General features: G+C 44.2%; 1 protein-coding gene across 13 annotated transcripts in view; it reads left to right on the top strand.

The window, feature by feature from the left end:
• Positions 1 to 19,789, top strand: part of REPS1 (RALBP1 associated Eps domain containing 1) — a 97,176-nt gene that overhangs the window by 18,239 nt on the left and 59,148 nt on the right. For all 13 annotated transcript variants that reach the window (XR_009455159.1, XR_009455163.1, XR_009455164.1 and 10 more), the window contains exons 2-3: positions 4,521 to 4,644; positions 19,141 to 19,334. Coding sequence is in view for 5 of the 13 variants with exons in the window: in XM_014605555.2 (XP_014461041.1) it covers positions 4,521 to 4,644; positions 19,141 to 19,334 (318 nt within the window). In the remaining 8 variants the exon portion in view is untranslated. The remainder of the gene's footprint in view (positions 1 to 4,520; positions 4,645 to 19,140; positions 19,335 to 19,789) is intronic.

The following is a 19,789-nucleotide window of genomic DNA, read 5'->3' as shown; positions in this document are numbered from 1 at the left end:
AAACTAGAATATTTGTGTATTCATTTTTAGCTGACAGTGGTTAACCATAGCTGGGAACCTGTTGACTTTTAAAATGCAAATTGCCCAAAATATAATGTTAATATTTACTTTTTAAATATCCCTATTTTTCTAGTGAAACATAGCCTCAGAAGCATAAACCGTCATAAATGATTACTTCATTGGAATTGCTTACTACGCGATTACTGCACTAGAATGAGACTTCCAATACCGTAACACCTATTGCAGACTTCTTATACGCAAAGCCAGTCAGTACATTAAAAAGCAAGTGAAACATTACAGACTCATTTAGTATATAATTACATAATAAAACATAGTAAAATAAATCAAGCGCTTATACTATATTTGCAACACGCTTTTACACAGTTCTAAGATGAGAATCAATTAGTTACGTCTCTTAATCCAGCCCGGGAATGGGCCAGAATAATCAAGTGGCCTTGCTCTCCATAGTATAATACTCTTCCAGTACATAGACGTGCACATTTCATTCCCAGCGTTCTGATTGGACCCTGTGCGTGGGTAGTTTAAATGATGGGTAGGCAATGTAAGTGAACCACAATGACGTGTTTAGGTTTCCTTATAATTTCCTTCATACAACTATAGAAATTCTGACCTCTCCTTTGAAACTTACTGGAGATGTATGTCTTGTTTGTACTGTGAACTTATGTGAAGTTATGCCAAGATCCACTTTGTTGTTGTTGGTTTTCTTTATTATTTCTCCCCTGAATATGATCATTTGAACCCCTGGGTTCCATTCAGTGTAACCAGTAGGCTGTTGGCATCTGTGAAAGGTACCAAATTTACTCCAATATGAGATGATCCCCCCCAATGGTTAGGTTCTATATGTGGAAAATGTATTAACTAGTTACAATTTTCTAGGTAGAGAATCTAGTTATTGGAGATTTTCCTTGAATTTGTTCCCTTCTACTTCTACAGCAGGGAAAATAAATCTGGTGAAGTCAGGTAGCCCATCTCCCCTGCAGTTCCATTTTCTCTCCCCCTTTACTTCCTGTTCTCTCTGTCCCTGCTCGCTCTGAGCACATGGAAGTGAGGTGCAAATTTGAAAACACTGACCTTGAAATAAACATAATTTATAATATAGGCAAACTTCTGACGGGTATCCATAGACTTAGCTCATCCAAAATTGATGTATTTTACCTTTTTTTGAAACTGCTGCAAGTTTTAGCAAATGTACTCCATAAACGTACTTTTAAGCAGTGCTTTTGTACTTATGTATAGTACAAGCTACTTATCACATTAGTCTAAAATCAAACGTCTTATGAGTCACCATATACAGTATAACCTCATAAATCTGGCATGCTTGGGACCAAGCACCTGCTGGAAATTTGAAAATTTCTGATTTTTGAAACCAGAGCTGCGGCCGGTCACGGAGAGAGGGAGGGTGCGGTAGCAGTGGCCGGTCATGGAGCAGCAGCTGCACGCAGAATGGTGGTACAGGGTGGTGGAGGGTGGTGTCAGCTGCCGTGTGCATCTTCCCCCTCCACTGCTCCCCTATGTAGTGTATTTTTTTTAAATGCCAGATTTTCAAGAATTACAGATTTTTGATATCCGGGTTTATGAGGTTATACTGTAGTTCATTCAGCAGTCAACAGCATTTAAAGCCATGGTGACCTCATAGCTCAGCATGTGTGTGTATTCCAGATTACAAACTCGAACCCCAACCTCCAAAGGTCTATGTGCTAATTAGCTCCCCACCCCCCCCCCTCCCCCATGACTGGAACTGGCTGTTCTTGTCACAAGACCTACGATCCTCCAAAAAAAATACATACAGATGAAGTGCAGGGCAACTTGGTCTGTATTTACCTTATGGAGAGTGGGGCCACACTAACCATATGCAGCAGGCTGAGGGGGGGGGGACATGTGACAGAGGGATTCTGGATGAACTGTTTGGGGCCCCATTTGGTGATGTTTGCCAGATGTTTAAGGTTGATGAAGAAATGTCATTGAACATGGGAATCATTGGAAATGGGAAAGAAAAGCACAGCTCAGCTATGGAAGTGAATCATAGAATCAGTGGACCAGAAGGGACCTGGAAGATCATAAAGTCTGGTTCCGTTCATAGGCAGGAGGTTAATGAGCTCAAACTAGCTCAACGTGCTTATCCAGCCTCCTCTTGAACACCTTCAAGGATGGCAACCGCACCATCTCTGCTGGGAGTGTGTTCCAGGTTCTAGTTACCCTTATGGAGAAGTTGCTCCTTATGTCCAGTCTTCCAGTAAAGAGGAAGTCGAAATGTATTCAGCATAGTGGTTCACCATGACTTAAAAAGGAGTTGGTGCTGAAGGGGGCTGTGTGCAGACACTACCATATTTCTTCTTCAGATGGGTTGCACTAACCTATCTTTGTAATAGATTTCCATCAGTATGTTTGCCCTGTCACAGGCCAGCAGGGCACTGTGAGTGTATCAATTTAGTTGCAGGCTAACTGGGTGCTGCAACTATCAGCTGCTGGGCTGTTTCGTTTGGGATCCAGGAGGTGGGAGTGAAGCAAAGACAAATTTATTATAGCTTACACACACAACAGTTAACAGAAAGATAAATGCGACAAGCAGATAATGCAGTATTAAAGAGCTAATAGTAAATAATAACAACAGATAATAACAACAGATAGATGGATCTATTCTGTCGCAGGCCAACTGGGCACTGTGAGGGTATCAGCCACTTAGCTGTTCAAAACAACAGATGGACAGACATGGGTCAGCAACTTATCGATAGTCCTTCAATGCCATGTACACGTCAAGTGATTCCAGCGAAGTCAGGCGTCCCCGATCGATGCTGTCTGAGGGATTACAGGGGAGGAGATCCCTTGATCAGAATCCTATCCTCACTCACACTGGGAGTCCGGAGTCTGGGCTTTGAACGGCAATGAGCATTCTGTTCCCTCCTTCCTGCTGGTCACCTGATGCATGCGCTTTTTATACTTAGTCTTATGCTAATCTGTTGGCTTTAGAGCAACTAACAATCTTGCCTTATAGCTGTTACCCTATTGGATTGAAATGTGTTAAAATTATCATAAAAAGTTACTACCTAGACTCGGGTTTATCCAATAAGCAAATTACAATGCAGCACCTTTAGGTTTGAAATTGACATTACCAAACCCCCCAACCCTTTTAGGTTTTGTTTTTTTTTTTTAATATGCTTTCTTGGGATGTGCTTTACTGGAATGTGTTGGGTGTGCCAGGCGGTTAGATCCAGTTTTATTGTCAAGGCTGAACCTTGAGCAAAAAACCGTTAGGTCAGCTCATCTTGCAGCTACAGCTTCACCTTTGGGGCCCAGTCAGTTCCACGAACAGTTAGTTTTGTCATTTTGGTTAAACTTATGACAGACAAGTTACATTTGCGGGTTACAAACTTTATATTAGGCAAAAATTCTAAATGCCTCCAAGAAGCACGTGTTTATTGCTTATTAATCCCTCTGACAGGGTAAACCACCGAGGTGATTTTCCTACTCACTGGGGCAAACCACGAATGTGGCAGGGGATAGTACTCTGACTGAGGCAATGCACAGTTAGCCTCCCCTTTTACTTCCACTGGGAAGATCTCGGCTATACACCGGTTTTATGGAAAGAGGAGACTCCCCAGTAGCTTGCTCCTGCAGCCATACAGCTGAAGGCAAGCAAAACTAAGGGACATCTGAATTCCAAGCCTCCAGGCTTGGGCCTGCACATAGGATGCATGCCAAAGGATTTGGAAGCATCTGAAGCCCTGGGCGGAGGTGAAGGATATTTGCTGGGAGCAAGGTTATGTATGGTTCTTGAATGACTCATGGATTTGGAATCTATTTGGTTGACTTGACTTGGAACACAACATTTTTTCCTTAAAGTTTGCCCAATAATGGGCCATGCGTTTCATTGTCATGCTCAATGTTGACTGCATGTAATCAGCTTCGTAGTTGCTTTCCATTTACCGAGCTGAGCACATGCTACTTTTGGCAGTAACTTAATGATAGATGGTGAATTTAATGAGGTTTCCTTGTATGTGATTATAAGACAAGGGGCTTTGTTCCCCAGTTCTGATTGTGGGGTGGACAGAAACCTCATTTTGTATTCAAGTGAATATAGTAGATCCCCACCAGTGATCCAGCAGCATGCACAGACTGAGGGAACCCAAGGCATCATAGCTGGCAATGGAACAATTAAGCGCTACCCGGGGTGGCTAGCAAGATTAGGCTGCTCCTTGTTCATTTTCCTGTACGTAATGGGTAAACCTCCAAAGCCTACATGAATACGAGTGTCTGGGAACCAGATGAACACAAGTTACAGGGTCTCTACTTCTGCTGTTTAGTGTAAAGATTTTATATACTATTTGCAGTTCATGTTACATAGAAAGGATTTCTGCCTCAGAAAAGTTGTAAAACTCCAGAAAATTGCTGAGTAGGCAAGGAGGGTGGTGTTGTGTTATGTTTGTTTTGTTTGTTTTTTTGAGGAGCTTACATTTTTACTTCAGTTTACAGAAGTACTAATATTGGTTGCTTTCTTTCAGATCATGGAACTCTGCGGTGCAACAAGACTTGGATATTTTGGGAGAAGTCAGTTCTATATTGCTTTGAAACTTGTTGCTGTGGCCCAGTCTGGTCTCCCTCTAAGAGTGGAAAGCTTAAATACAGGTACGTCTAAAATCTAAACATCCTTTGGAGTAGGTATATTAAGACTTGTTGGAGTTGGCTTGCATCTTTCTAGAAGATAATGTAAACTATTAGGGCATGCCCTTTATGCACAGTTGTTCACTTTTTTGCATGCATGAAAATCTGAAGAAGGTACTTTAAATTAAATTTAAAATTTTAGTTTAGCTCTCTTTATAAAAGAGACAGTCTGGGGGCATGAAGTCCTCAAATATTTCTTTTCTAAACTAATCCAAACAAATGGTACTACAAGGTATGGAGTTTAAGAATGAATCCATATGCAAATTCACCCTGTGGTGTAGGTGTTGCATGCTGCACTATTTTTTTTTCTAGGTGTAATGGTGAATGGCACTGATATTAAACTTCTGATACTGGCATGTCAACATTTAACCTTTTTTTTAAATATAAAAACTGTTTGGGGCCACTTGGAATGGCAACTTTAGCTTCCAGCACCAAGTGGGCACCCACAGATGTCTTCTGGATTGAGTCTTCAGACTCCAGCAGCAACTGCTCCCAAATGAATTGAAACCTTAATTTTTTTGCAAAGCCCAATAGTACTAATATATCAGAAGGAGACAAGATGGTGCCTGGTTTTCCAAATGCAAAGATAAAAGATGAGCTGATATCAAAGCTTTTGACATAACTCAGGGCTTTCTGAATTGTTTTAAATTGCTAGTGCTGCGTATAAATAGTTAAACTTGACTCATCTAAATGAGTGTATCAACATAGATTTAGTTAAAGAGAATGCTGTATTAAGTCTGCAAACAAGTATCATTTGGGGAAAATGGCAAAATGTGACCCTGAAATTTTAAATAAAAAACATCGGATTTTTAAAATTTAAATCAGATTTTTTAAATTTAATTTAATTTTTTTATTTTTTCAGATGCTTTTAAAAATATACCTATATAAAGATAGTTTTAATTTAAGATATGTTAGAGCTCAAAGGGATCATTGTGAAATAGGGATTATAACATCTAATTATATGCTATTCAAGACCATATATTCATGTAACCTTTTCAGAAATGTTTTATAAATAGGTCACAACAGGCCATGGACCTATAGGGGGCCAATCTTATGGGGTTCCCAGGGGCTCCTTTATAGTTTAGTAAAGATTAAAGAAAATCCAGTAGGACTCAGTGCTCAGTTTAGAAGATCCTGTTAAGCATCTCTGTGATGCCTAGTTTCAGTTATCTAACTATGGATTTGTTTCCAGAGATAACATTGTTAACAGCAGTCTATGGCAATGAGAGATGACAGACCTGATTACCTACCCATCAGCCATATCATCTCTCTGCAAGTTTGTGTACACAGAGTCAAGCCCTTACCTCTTTCTAAAAGTACAAAGTTTCAAGAAATTAAATGAATAGAGGATTGTTGGGGATGGGGTAGATCTGGGCAAGAAGGAGGAGTCTGGAGATAAATGCAAAGAGAGAGGGGCAGTAGAAACAAAACAGAAACATTTTGAGCAGAATATTCCAGAAGTCTTGCAGGATAAGTTTCTGAGTACAGCTTCTACATTGATTTGAGATCTAGTGAGGGAATGGTATGGTAGAAGGGAAAACCTATCATGGCAGCAGGCTTGCCAGGCTGTAAGAGACCCTGTTTGGGAATATTTTAATGAAGGTTATATCAAACAAGAATGCACTTTTTGTAGAAAACAGTAACTAAATAGAGGCTTTCTGACTAGGGATTTAAATTGTGAATTAAATCATGATTTAAATTGATTTTGATTTAAATCAAATCCACCCTGATACCCATGGTCAGCAATAGCTCTGAGAAACTACTGGGGGGGCTTTCTTTGAACAAGCATGCTCATAATCTCCATTTACAAAATCTTGAACAAGATCTCAGAACAAACCCATTTCCTCCTGGAAATCTTTACATCACTTCACTGATACCACAACTGCAGGCATGAATTTTTTTGCTAAATCTGTGGTGTTCCCAAACACCACACAACAAATGCAACAGATGTGAAATAGAACAAGCTACCAATTGATGTAATCTTTTAGACTAGTAGTTCTCAGATGGGGTGCCATGGCATTCTGGGGTGTCACAAGGCACTTTCACGAGTGCTGCAGTAAGACCCTTCCATTGCCCCAGTCAAGTGGAACAGCCTTGCATGCCTCATTCACTGCCTCATAACTCTTAAAAGTCAGGAGTGCTTGGTCCTGCCATAGCCCTTCATGGTCCAACTTCCCCACCTTTCTCTCTGAAATGTGCATGGAACAGGTGGAAACAGGTGCATGGGGAAGGTGGAATTGTCCTATGCATCTCTTCCCAGGAGGAGCATAGAGGATCTGGACCAGGAAGCTCTGCAAACTCAGTACCATGTAATACCATTTGTTTTGGATTAGTTTAGAAAAGAAATCTTTAAAGACTCCATGTCCCCAGATTGTCTTTTCTATCAATAGAACAGAGCTAAATCTAAAAATTTTAATTTAATTTAAAGTACCCCAACTTCTTCAGATTCTTAAGTATGAAAAAAATGAATGATTGTGCATAAAGGGCATGCTCTAATCATTTACAATATCTTTTAGAAAGATGCAGCTTCCTTACTTGTCTGCTTTAGGCTTATCTGGCTGTGTATGAGGCATGTAGGGCAGTTCCATCTGTTTGGGGTGGTGGCAGCACCTTGGTTGAGAACCACTGATGTAAGCTGAGGCAGCACAATAGTGATGCTCAACTAGGGTACCACCAAATTAAAAAATGGTTACAGAGGGCTTCCCTGAATCTAAAATGGTTGAGAATGCATAGGCTTGGTAATAGAGAAACTAGAACAGCAGCCCAGGGAAAGAGGGCTACAGTTGGGAGACCATTGTAGATCCACATGGCACTCTTGCATAGATACAATCTTCCATTTTTCCTCCCCCTCCAGGATTGGCATACCCCTAGACTGGGTAACTTTGTCACTGTGGCTGATCCTTCAGTCAAGCTGTATGATCCCTCTCTGGATCACTGGAGGGAAATCTGTCACCATAGACAGATTTCAGTGCAAAGATATAGACATCTGTCCAACACAAGCCCTTCTTTCCTAGAAATAACTCTTTCCCTGTACTTTTCTCTTCTTTTATTTCTCATACTGATTATCCCTAATGACAGGACATGCTATTGTCCTGTATTGGGTGATACCTACATGGATCTGCACTTTATTTAGTTAACATATATCTCGGACCTTCACCTGTTTGCAGTCCAGAGTAACATTTAGACCTTCTGGAATGGGACAGAAACAGGGAGCAGCAGATATCTTCCAAAGTATAGAGAGAAGGGTCATGGATTGCTTGTAGGAACAGCTCTGTTTAGGTAGGTCCAAATAATATGGATTTTATCTACAATTTCTCATTGCAAGAAATGCTTCTCCTAGGGCTTCTAGCCACAAGGTATTTTGTCACATGGATAAATAAGGCCTTAGACTTTCAGCCATAAAGTACTTTTTTATGTCAGTTTTGTGTTCCTTCCTCTCCTAGAGATCCAGGACACTTGCATCTGCATCAAACGTGGGTTTCTGCACACCTAACAATAACTGGCATGTGCATATTTATACCCATTTGATCCAGTGACCTTTGCCTACTTAAAAAAAAACAAAAAACAAGATATACTTGCAGCTGCATCTTGTTTAGTTGCCTTACAAAGTAGTGTTAAAAGTTATTATGTAGTCAGTAGCTCAAAGTAGAAGAAGCTGCCTGCCACCTGCATTTCTCGGTTGAAGAGACAAAGGTGATAGTTCGGAGGTCCTGATGAGTCCAGGGGCTTGAGTGCTGTGCCTGAGCATGACAGACCAAATTAACAGTAGGAGGGCATTCTTGGGGCACTGAGGATAAATAAATACATTGCTGGGAGAGCAAATTGCATGCTGTGAAGGAGGGCTTTTTCAGGGTGAGTTGTGGATTGCAACTGTTACCATGCTGAAAGGGTAGTGACCTCCAAATGAACAGCTGCCTTGGAAGTTGGAGGATCCAGATATTGAAAGGTGCATCCACAGCACTTATAAATACAATAAGCACCTGTTGTCTTTGTCCACACATGGACAGTTAGAGTCGTCCGTAGGGGTGTGCAGAGCCTGGGGCATAAAAGCCTGTGCAGGGGTGGGGTGGGGGGTGGCATGGGTTTCTTCTTGTAATGGTTTTAAGCAAAAACATGAAACTTCTCACTGTTAATGCATAGCAGGCATGTTCAGAATAATACTCAGGTATTTCTAAACTAGCTAAGTAGTGGAGGTGCACCAATATATCAATGCCATATTGGATCAGCACTGATAAAAGGAAAATTAACATTATCAGCTATCAGGTTGATAATGTATTGATAAATGCAATAAGCCTTATGGCCAGGGCCCCCAGATGCCACGTGCATGCATGCAGCTGCAGGTGGCCAGGAATGCAGTCCAGCAATGTGCAGAGCAGCACCCTGCTGGTAAGTCTGTGAAGGGGAAGGGGTGTGTGTGGGGGGGGTGCAGATTGAGTCCCCTATGTTGAGGGAGTGGGGCTGGGACTGGGGATGCTGCCCAGCCAGGGTAGTGAATGGGACCCCGGGGCCAGAGCAGGACAGCTGTGGGTGGCACGTCCAAAGGGCACGGGGGGAGTGAGAATGGAGGCGGGGGACAGCTTCCCACCGCAGCATGCACCTCCCTTGGGGGAGGACACATGCCCTCCTAGATTTAGGCGCAGAACAGAGGAGCAGAGGAGGGCTGAGAGGTGGGCTCAGAACTGGCTGCCCTGCTGCTGCATGCCCTGGGAGCCACGCATTGGCTGCATTGCTCCCCCTGCCCACCCAGCAGCAGTAGGGGTGGCGAGTTGTGCCTCCCACCAACAGACAGGCTGGGGATGTGGCATGGCCAGCATGTGGCTCCCAGGGCAAAGGCAGCAGGCTGAAAAGTCCCCAGCCCACAGTGGGCAGCTCACATCTGCCCTCGTCTCACTCAGCTCCACTCCTAAAATTGTCCCTTCACTTAAAAATGGTGGCAGTGGCATTTGGACTAAAGCTCATCTGATAAGCTTTAGTTTAAGTGCTGGGACGCTGATCCCTGAATGAGCTGCCCATGCCTCTGTCTTGCTCCCACCCTGGGGTCCTATTCAGCACTCTGGCTGGGCAGTGCCCCCTGCCCCACTCCCTCCCTCACCATGGGGGCTTTGATCTGCCCTCCTCTCCCCCTCACCCGCTTCCCCTCCACAGACTTACCTGCAAGGTGCTGCTATGCATGCTGTTGGGCTGTGCTCCCATAAATCAGTTATTGAATCGATATCGGCCAATATGACTGGTGAATAATCAGCTATCAGTATTGGCCAAGAAGATCTCTTTTGGTACACCCCTATTAATCAGTTCCATCTTACTCTGTCTTCATCCCATAGCCAAGGGAGTGGAAATAGAATGAGTAATCTCTGATTTCATTTTGAATGGTGTGTGATTTCTGGGAGGTTAAAACTAGAGTGGAGCATGGAGAATGCAGTTAAATTATCTAAAGATGCACATCATATTACTCCCCTTCCCTCCCTGATGCACATGCGTACAGTATGGCTTGATACCATCATTTACTGAAATACCTGTTAAAAATTAATCTGTCAACTCTGAGGCTTAAGGTTCCAACTTCAGCATCAGGCTGTGGGACCCTAGTGAGCCTTCAAAGCCTGGCTGAAGCTGATGCCTAATGTTTGCAAGAATTGACTCCTGTGCACATCTCTTGCACAAAAAGGACCTTGCTCTCTGCCCTGCCCAGGTACCTCCAGGGCTGTGCCATCAGTTCCTCTTGAAAGTCCATGCAACATCAGTTATTGTATACCCTGGTTGTGTATCTGGAAATGGGGGGCATTTGTGGTTTATCATAGAATATTAAGGTTGGAAGGGACCTCAGAAGGTTATATAGTCCAACCCCCTGCTCAAAGTAGGTCCATCCCTAACTAGATCATCCCAGCCAAGGCTTTGTCTATCTGGGTCTTAAAAACCTCCAGGGATGGAGAGTCCACAACCTCTCTGGGTAGTCTGTTCCAGTGTTTTACTACCCTCCTCATGAGAAAATTCTTCCTAATATCCAACCTAAACTTCCCTTGCTGCAACTTGAGACCCTTTCTCCTTGTTCCATCATCTACTACCACTGAGAACAGTTTAGATCAGGGTTAGCAAACCCCGTGGGCCAAGCACGATATGCAAGGCCATTTTGCTTGGCACAGCAGGGCTGGGTAGCTGCTGCCAGTGATGGAGGCCAGGCTGCTCCCAATAGGGCTTGCAGCATCCCAACTGCCTGCTGGGAGCAGCTACCCAGAGCCGGGCTGGCTGCAGCTGGGAGGCTGCAAACAGCTGCGCCGGGCTCTGGCATCAGCTCTGTACCGGCACGTGCATTCATGCCTCAGAGTGGGTGGTGGGGGAGGGGCCTGAGGCAGCGCAGCCCCAGTGTCTCCCTTGCTCCTGGCACAGAGCTGGTGCCTGGGCTCCAGAGCCCAGTGCAGCTGTTTGTAGCCAGCCTGGGCTCTGGGCAACTGCAGCAAGTAGCGGGCAGGCTGCAAACAGCTGCACCGACTTGTGTCCTTGTTGAACTTCATGAGATTCCTTTTGGCCCAATCCTCCAATTTGACTAGGTCACTCTGAATCCTAACCCTACCCTCCAGTGTATCTATTACTCCTACCAGCTTGGTGTCATCTGCAAACTTAGTGAGGTTGCACTTTATGCCATCTTCCAGGTTGTTGATGAAGACATTGAACAAAACTGGCCCCAGGACTGATCCCTGGGGCACTCCACTTGATATTGGCTGCCAACTAGACATTGAGCCATTGATTGTTACCCTCTGAAGCTGATGATCAAGCCAGTTTTCTGTCCACTACAGTCCATTCATCTAGTTCATACTTCCTTAGCTTGCCTGCGAGAATGTTGAGGGAGACCGTATCAAAACCTTGCTAAAATCAAGGTATGCCACTTCCATCAGTCTCCCTGCATCCACAGAGGCAGTCAGCTCATCATAGAAGGCAGTCAGGTGTGATTTGCCCCTGGTGAATCTATGCTAACTGTTTCTAATCGCCTTTTTCTCCTCCAAGTGCTTAAAAATGGATTCCTTGAGGATCTGTTCCATCATTTTTCCAGGGACTGAGGTGAGGCTGACTATATGTAGTTCCCTGGATCCTTCATGGCAACAAGGACATACTGTCCCATATTCAGCTTTTTGTCCACTGTAACCCAACTGCCAACTAGACAGTGAGCCATTGATTACTACCCTCTGAGCCTGATGCTGTAGCCAGTTTTCTATCCAGCTTACAGTCCATACATCCCGCCCGTAGTTCCTTAGCTTACCTGTGAGAACGTTGTGGGAGACCATATCAAAAGCTTTGCTAAAATCAAGGTGTACTGCATCCACTGCTCTCCCTACATCCACAGAACCAATCATCTCATCATAGAAGGCGATCTACAGTGTGTGTTCCTAGGCAGTCACCCTTGGTCCTTCCTCTTTGACCAAGATGAGGACAAGGTGGAGGCATTAAAGGGAGCTGTCTGCTTCATTACATAGCTAAAGTTCTGGAGCAGCAGAAATTGGAGAAGACCATTATGTGACAAATGCCTGATTTAATGCCCACATTACTGTGGCATGAACAGTGGATGTAGTGCAGTTTATATACATAGTGGATCATCCATTACACCTGCTACTACTGAGAAGCAGTATAAAGCAACAGCAATGTCAGTAGAACATGCTTGTGTTAGTAGAGCTAGTACAGTCTTCTGTTATCTCAATTCCTCCACTTCTGTGCAGGTCGTAAATACAGCACTGCATGCAGCTTCAACAAAAGGCACCAAAAAAGTCTCCCTATGATTCCACCCCCAAAAGCTTAGGTAACAGTTTAGGTAGCACAGTCACCCCTGATACTGTCCAGACCCTACCCTCCAGTGTATCTACTGTTCCCACCAGCTTGGTGTCATCTGCAAACTTGCTGAGGTTGCACTTCATACCATCTTCCAGGTTGTTGATGAAGACACTGAACAAAACCAGCCCCAGGACTAATTCTTGGGCAATCCCCCACTCAGGGACACCATTGCCCTAACTGCTATAGTGAGCACATCCTGCTATCTAAGATAAGTCCAGCACTGTTAGGGTATCTACTACAGGCACCATTCGGGAGGATCAAGTCCCCTAACTGCCTTGGCTGCCTCAACCATTACAGTCAAGACTAGATGTGCCACAAGGATGCAGATGGATTTGCCTAGGGCTTTAGCAGCTCTGCTTTGCAGAGGTTGAGAGAGGTCTTCCAGCCTATCCCTGCTGGTTCACCTTCAGTCTTTCCTAAGTTTTCATACTGGAAGAGAGGTATTTGGTGCGATTGCCCCAAGACTGATACAGAAAAGATGGTGTAGATGTAGGGCGCATACACTTATTCTTTATTTGGAGAACCCCTAAGACCTGGCATCAGACATCTCCCATAAATAGTGTGATCCAGCCACAGCTGACTAGGTCTTGACTTTAATTGCTTATTTTTATTCCTGTTCAATTAATCTTGCTTTTCCCTCACAAAAGTATCTCTTAAACAATATATATTTCAAATGGGTGCTTTAAAAATTATTGTATTAATACCCCCCCACCAAAAACAAACAAACAACAAAGCAATGATGTTTGCTGTATTTTTCTACTTAGAATATCTGGGAGGTAGACTGGTGTAAACTAAACAGTGTTTGAAGCTGACTTTAGGACGGGACTGAGCTGAGGTAAGATTTGGGCTGGGGCTCAGGCTCTTGTTCCTCTTCCTTTCAAGGCATAAGATCAAGCAACACCAAAACTATTGTGAATCATGGTATAGTGCCTTCCATATCTACTTCTGTTTACAGGTAACCCACAGCCCAATCTCTGCCTAACCAAGAAATCCCTTCTGATCTGCGGTATTTATAGATCCACTTCCCCATACTGTTCTACTTTCCCAGTTGTCTCTAGCTTATCCTATACCCCATAAGCTCTTAACCAGCATACCCAACTACCCTACATATAATTAATTTATCACAGCAATCTGTCTCATTTTCAGATTCATGTTTGCTTTATGCCTCTCATTGTGCTCTTTTATGGGGGCATGTAGTGCTTGCCAGGGATGGAGGAGGATATGTTTTCTTGCAGTTGCACCTTTATCAGGTGTCTAAGAGGCAAATGTATGCTCAAAAGATGCCTAGCAAATTGAGCTTTAGATGTTTTTAAGGTGTTGCTCCAGCATCACTCTGGGGTTATGGACAGGCATTACATTTCTAATGCTAGATACGTCTTTTTGGTGCTGCAGAAAGCAAATAGAGAGCTGTCCAAGCAGTTTGTCACTCAAAAAATGTGGCAAAAATGCTGTGAAATGTTGCCTCTTTTCAACAGGAACTTCTTGGCAATATGACATTTCTAGCGCCACATATAACACATTGGCACGACAGGGAGTGGCTTGGTCCTCCAGCATCCCAGAAGGTTTTCCTCCTCACCCCCTGCCTCATGGCTACAGGGAGTCTGTGACTAACACCAAAATCAGCTGCCCCGGGGAGGTAGAACCAAGTGCACACAGACTTGGCAGTGAGTGCTGTCGTCATTGTTCAGGCACATGATTTAAAGTCCTTTGCAGTCTGCATGAAAGCGGATTTCAAACCATTTCCAAAGTTTGCCCAATTTGAGTTGCCTCTGATGATTGTTTTGCCAATTCTTCTAACTGAATCACAGTGGCAAATTACCTTGAATTCAGTCCTGTACCATCATCTGGAAAACATAGCTTGAATCTCCCTTGCAAATCTGCTTCTCATTCACTATTAATATCTGTTTGTATCCCATCAGCATCTCTAGCCTTATCTACAAGCTCAGGTTGAGTGCATGCTCAAAGATCAGCTGAGTGTAATTTAAGGCTGCTGTAATTGGAAAAGGCTGCAGCTGGGGTGAATGGACTGTTAAGCATCACTTACGAAGCCGTGGAAGCAGCAGAGTCCCACAGAAGCATTGTTTATTAACTGTGCTTGGCTCCTCCAGGGGGTGTGTGTTGGGGCTGCAAGACTGAGGGCTTGTGCCAAGGTGCAAGCCCAGAATTTTTAAAGTCTCTACAAGGGTGGTAGCACTCTCCCTTTGCTACCAACCTCCTGTGGGTTGGCAAGGAGAGTGAAGCATGGTGCTAGCACCCACCGTATAGCTACGAATGCCTTCTGTACTGCATCTCCTGCTGTGGACTTGCCCACATGGAACTGGTTGGTGACGGACTGGAGACTGCTAGGCATTGAGAACGTCCAGGTGGCGATGGCAGTGGTGATGTGCTTGTCCATGAGGAAGGGTGCCCTTATGTTGATACTCTGTCATGTGAGGATGGGGACCATTTCAGTTAGATATCTTCACAAAGGTGGTCTGGCATATCCTGAAGCTCTGCTGCTACTCTTCGTTGTCTGGGGTACTTAAGACTAAGCACTCACAGCAATTAGTGCTCATGTTACATGCCCCAGCCCACCAGTGTACAGTGTGTAAGTGATCCGCAGGCATCTCATGCCAACATGGCATGGTCTTCATTGGCCATGTAACTGTTGGGGGACAGGAACAGAGATCAGAGCTCAGAGGCACTCATGGCCAGGGCCTTAGTCATGTGTACGCATAGTGTAGCATGCTGTGGGGGCCGAGGGGGATCCGGGAAAGGGTCGGCTGGGTTGTGGCCACAAACCCAGAACGTACAGATGGGTACTTTCGACTGCTGGAGTAGAATTAGGCACAAACGTGTACTGGTTCAAACAAAGATGGCTTTACTTACACTGTCGAGATGTACAGCGTAGGAAGAAAGTTAACTTCAAACTTCAGGTCCGTTACAGTTTAACCAAGGAGCTCTGATAAGACGAGACATCTTTCTAACGGGTCTGAACACGAGCATGCAGGACATGGGGGGGGTATGTCGGGACGGTCAGCGACGGGGAGTCGGCGGCGGTTGATCAGTCCGCCACGTTCGCTCCGAGTTGGGCACGGAGTTCTCCAACTTGGGCGGAAACTGCTCCAACCTTTTATACAGCTAGCGAGCCAATTGCTAGTCGCCACATAGGAATAATTTAGAACCAGCCAATAGTAATGTGTGAATTTGCATATGAGTGGCGGGAACCTTTCCACGCCGGGGTTCTCCACCGTGCCGAGAAATTCCCTCGTACAAAATCTCACCGTGCCTTTTGCTAGAAAGTTCCACTGTGCCGAGGCACTCAACCACTAGGCTCTGACACATGCCAGCCCTCATAAAAACTGAACTAGCTTGCCAAAAAAGTAGTAGCAAGTTTGACTGCGTGTTGGCAGGAGTACAACATGCATATGACCTGCTGGATAGAGCTGCAGGGTGTGCAGGCAGCAGGGTCTGTTCTGGGCTAGGACTGTAACTGTGGAGTTACATTTGGGAATGGGAACTGACCATGGCAGCTGTGGCACAGGCGGTACTGGAGTGCTCTGGCAGATGTTACATTTGTGACAGTGTATATACAAGTTCCCTGCAACAAGTCATGACTGGCCAGACATTAAAGCAACTTCAGTTTATGTCTGAAACTTCCCTCCCCCCACCCGCTGCTTCAAGTAGGAGAGGGCAAGAGTGGCTGGTTGCCTAATATCTGGTCTGCTGCAAACTGTCAGAGATTCTAGCAAGCTGCTTCTGCGTGATCCCACTGATCTGTGCCCTACCAGCATGCTCTGGTCCTGAGCTTCCTGTGTGCCTTTTATGTACTGAGAATGGCAATTCTGCACTGGGAAACACTGTGGAGGCAAGTGATCTCCAGTCCCAGACCGCCCTTGCACCTTTTCAAGATTCTAGCAAGCTGATCAGCAGGATTTGGGTGGCTCTGTCACCAGCCTCGGAGCTTGGTAAAAAGTGTAGCCAGGCCTGGGGGCTGCCCTACTAGATCTCAGGCTGCCTGCAAGTGTGGATCTTTGAAGGGCTGGCAAACAGTCCAGAATCAGAGAATGCTGCTGCTGCAGTGCTCCCCAGGCCTTGACTGACTGCGTGCCCTTCAAAGATCCCAGCAACAGCTGATCAAGGAAACAGCAAAACTTTAAAGGTTGCTTGGGCCTGGGGAATGCTGTGGCAGTGGTGGTCTCAATCAGCTGTTTCTGGCTCATTGACAGGCTCTGTTGGTGGGGTGGCAAGCTTCGGGAAGATTCATACAGCGGCAGCACCCTGTTGCTCAATATTTTCAGTGTGCGCCTTCCTGGAAATATTGGTACCCTTCAGCCAAGGGGCTGTTCATATGTGCCTGCCCATGCCGCTCTATTTTCTGTAGTGTTGCAAATTTTGTAGCGCTACAAAAATAACATCTGTGAAAGACATACATGAGTATGAGCAAAATTAATTTATGTAAAAATAATGTAATAAGTGGCCTGTTCTTCTAATTATTTGGTGTTAGAAGAATACTTTGCAAATAACTTTGCAAAAAATAACTGCAGAATTTAATTTGATAAGTGCACTAATGAGATCAATATTCAGATGAACGGTATAGCTGTCTGAACGGTAGATTTAAGTTAGGTATGTAAATGTGTTTTAAAATGATCTGTTTAACTTCCTCTAATTATATCGGTTAAACGGTTAACCAATAGCATATTCGGTAAAAGCTCTCTTATCCGGCATCCCTCAGGAATGGGGGATGCCAGATAAACTAATATGACTCCAAGATGAACATGAGTCGTCAGTGTGACGAAGTCATCAGAAAAGCTAATGGCACTTTATCGTGCATCAGTAGATGCATGATGAACAGAACCAAGGAGGTGATTCTTCTCCTCTATCGGGCGCTGGTCAGACTGCAGTTGGAATACTGCGTGCAGTTTTGGGCTCTGCACTTCAAGAGGAATGTGGATAACCTGGAGAGGGTCCAGAGAAGGGCCACTCGTATGGTTAAGGGCTTGCAGGCCAAGCCCTATGAGGAGAGACTGGGGCACCTGGACCTCTTCAGCCTCCACAAGAGAAGGTTGAGAGGCAACCTTGTGGCTGCCTATAAGTTCATCATGGGGGCACAGAAGGGAATTGGTGAGGCTTTACTCACCAAGGCGCCCCTGGGGGTTACAAGAAATAATGGCCACAAGCTAGCAGAGAGCAGATTTAGACTGGACATGAGGAAGAACTTCTTCACTGTTAGAGTGGCCGAGGTCTGGAATGGGCTCCCAAGGGAGGTGGTGCTCTCCCCTACCCTGGGAGTCTTCAAGAGGAGGTTAGGTAGGCATCTAGCTGGGGTCATCTAAACCCAGCACTCTTTCCTGCCTATGCAGGGGGGTCTGACTCGATGATCTATTGAGGTCCCTTCCGACCCTAACATCTATGAATCTATGTCGGTTAATTGAGCAGTCCCGGCCACTGCTTCTCACGCCGCGTCTGGGGTGTCCCTCTGCCCCTCCTGTGGCATTGCCAACCCTCCTGTGGCATCGGCGACAGGGAGGTGGGTCCCGCACAGCCTGTTATACCCCGGGACTGTGAGGGCTCGGCAGCACAGGCTGCTTTGCCCCAAGCAATAAGGGCTCGGAGAAACCGGATGTGCCATGGTGGGCACTTCTGGTTTCACTTTATATTACAAGCTGGCATGCTGGTTAGCAGAGCATGCCGGCTTGTAAGATGTCAGATAACAGAACTTTTACTGTACTTACTGTAGTGACCTCCAGCAGGAATAGCCCTGGGGCCGGGGCCATTCTTGCTGGAGGTTACTAAAGAGTAAGCAATAAAGGGTATAAATATAATTGTCATTTAACCATTTACATCCCTGACTTAGATAACATTCCTGCTGGTTAGTAAAAAGTGTGCTTCAGGCTGAGTTGTAGTAAAGCTGTGGATTTAGTTTGGTATAAAAATTTTGCAGGTGTAGATTATTTAAACTTTTAATTTACTGCTAAAGACTATCACCAAATGCCCTTAGTTAATATCCAATAAAATAGCTTATTGGCCACCTATGTAGTAATATAAAAGAATGCTTAACTCTTAGTCTGAAAAATAAATACAACTATGGCTTCTAAAGTGATGCTACTTCTCACTTTGTTTTCTGGTGTATTTAGTTGTATTTAATCACTTTAATGAGGGTTTTAACTTTTTTATTTCTCAGGTCATGCACCCTGAGTACAGGGACTTGAAGAGCTTCTTAAGCATGCCCAGAGATTGTGCTGGAGACCATCTTAAATCTGAATAGAATTAAACAAACAACAAAACAGCTGAGAGAATGAGCTGGATTCTATTTTGGCTTGCATTTCAGTACAGTTTAACAACCAAATCAGAGTTGTAGGAACAAACTCTTCTCACTTTACAAACACAATCATAAAGCGTGGCCACATACATATAATAAAGATGGAATTTGTGCTGCAGAATCTTAAAACTAGTGGTAGATGATCCAAAAAAATCTGTTGGGTTTTCAGATCTTTGGTTGAGTTTGTAAATTATGTCAAATTTATTTAAGTAATTGAGACAGATGCAAAACCTCATAATATCTTTTAGATTAGAACTACACTTTAATTTTTAAGCAGTAAAATTTTATATGGTTAAAAATACCTCTACTATTCATTCCTTTCCTGTTTGTGTTTTTTTTAACAGTCAAAGACCTCCCTCTTCCTAGGTTTGTTGTGTCAAAGAATGAACAAGAATCGAGACATACAGCCTCGTATGCTTCAGATGCTGATAATCCAGCCTCATATTCAGGTGTAATTCCCCCCCCGCCTGGCAGGGTACAAGCCAAAAAAGGCTCCGTGAGCCATGATGCAGTTCAGCAACGTACATCAACAGATCAGGTAATTAACTGAAACAAGAATTGTTTTTCAAGGTATTGTACCATTGTGCTAACTAAGCTCTAGCTTTGAAGTAGCTTCTTTGAAATGACTTCACACAAGCTTTTGTATTAATGGTTATGTTTGAAGTTTATATTTTTAATCTATCTAAACTGTGTGTGTGTGTACAGATTGCAGTATAGACTAAATCTAAAACTGCATTTATCTAATTTTACTGTTACATGAAGCTCCAGTGATAGGACATGTACTGTTTATTCTTCAGAACCCCTAGAGATGTGCCCTTTTGCTCGACCTAAAGAAAAATGCATTGCATTCAAAAGCTTGCCTATGCCTATTGCAGCCAAGCACTTGGTCCAATAAACTATCATCCACTAAAACTAAACTATCATCCAATAAAAATCCTGATTTTGTTAGAACTATTTCATATATATGTTGCTTCTATGCACTGTTGTGTGTGT

The sequence above is a fragment of the Alligator mississippiensis genome, chromosome 1, assembly GCF_030867095.1.
Source record: "Alligator mississippiensis isolate rAllMis1 chromosome 1, rAllMis1, whole genome shotgun sequence".
In the NCBI taxonomy this organism is placed as follows: domain Eukaryota; kingdom Metazoa; phylum Chordata; order Crocodylia; family Alligatoridae; genus Alligator; species Alligator mississippiensis.
This window is presented reverse-complemented; position numbering and strand designations above follow the sequence as displayed.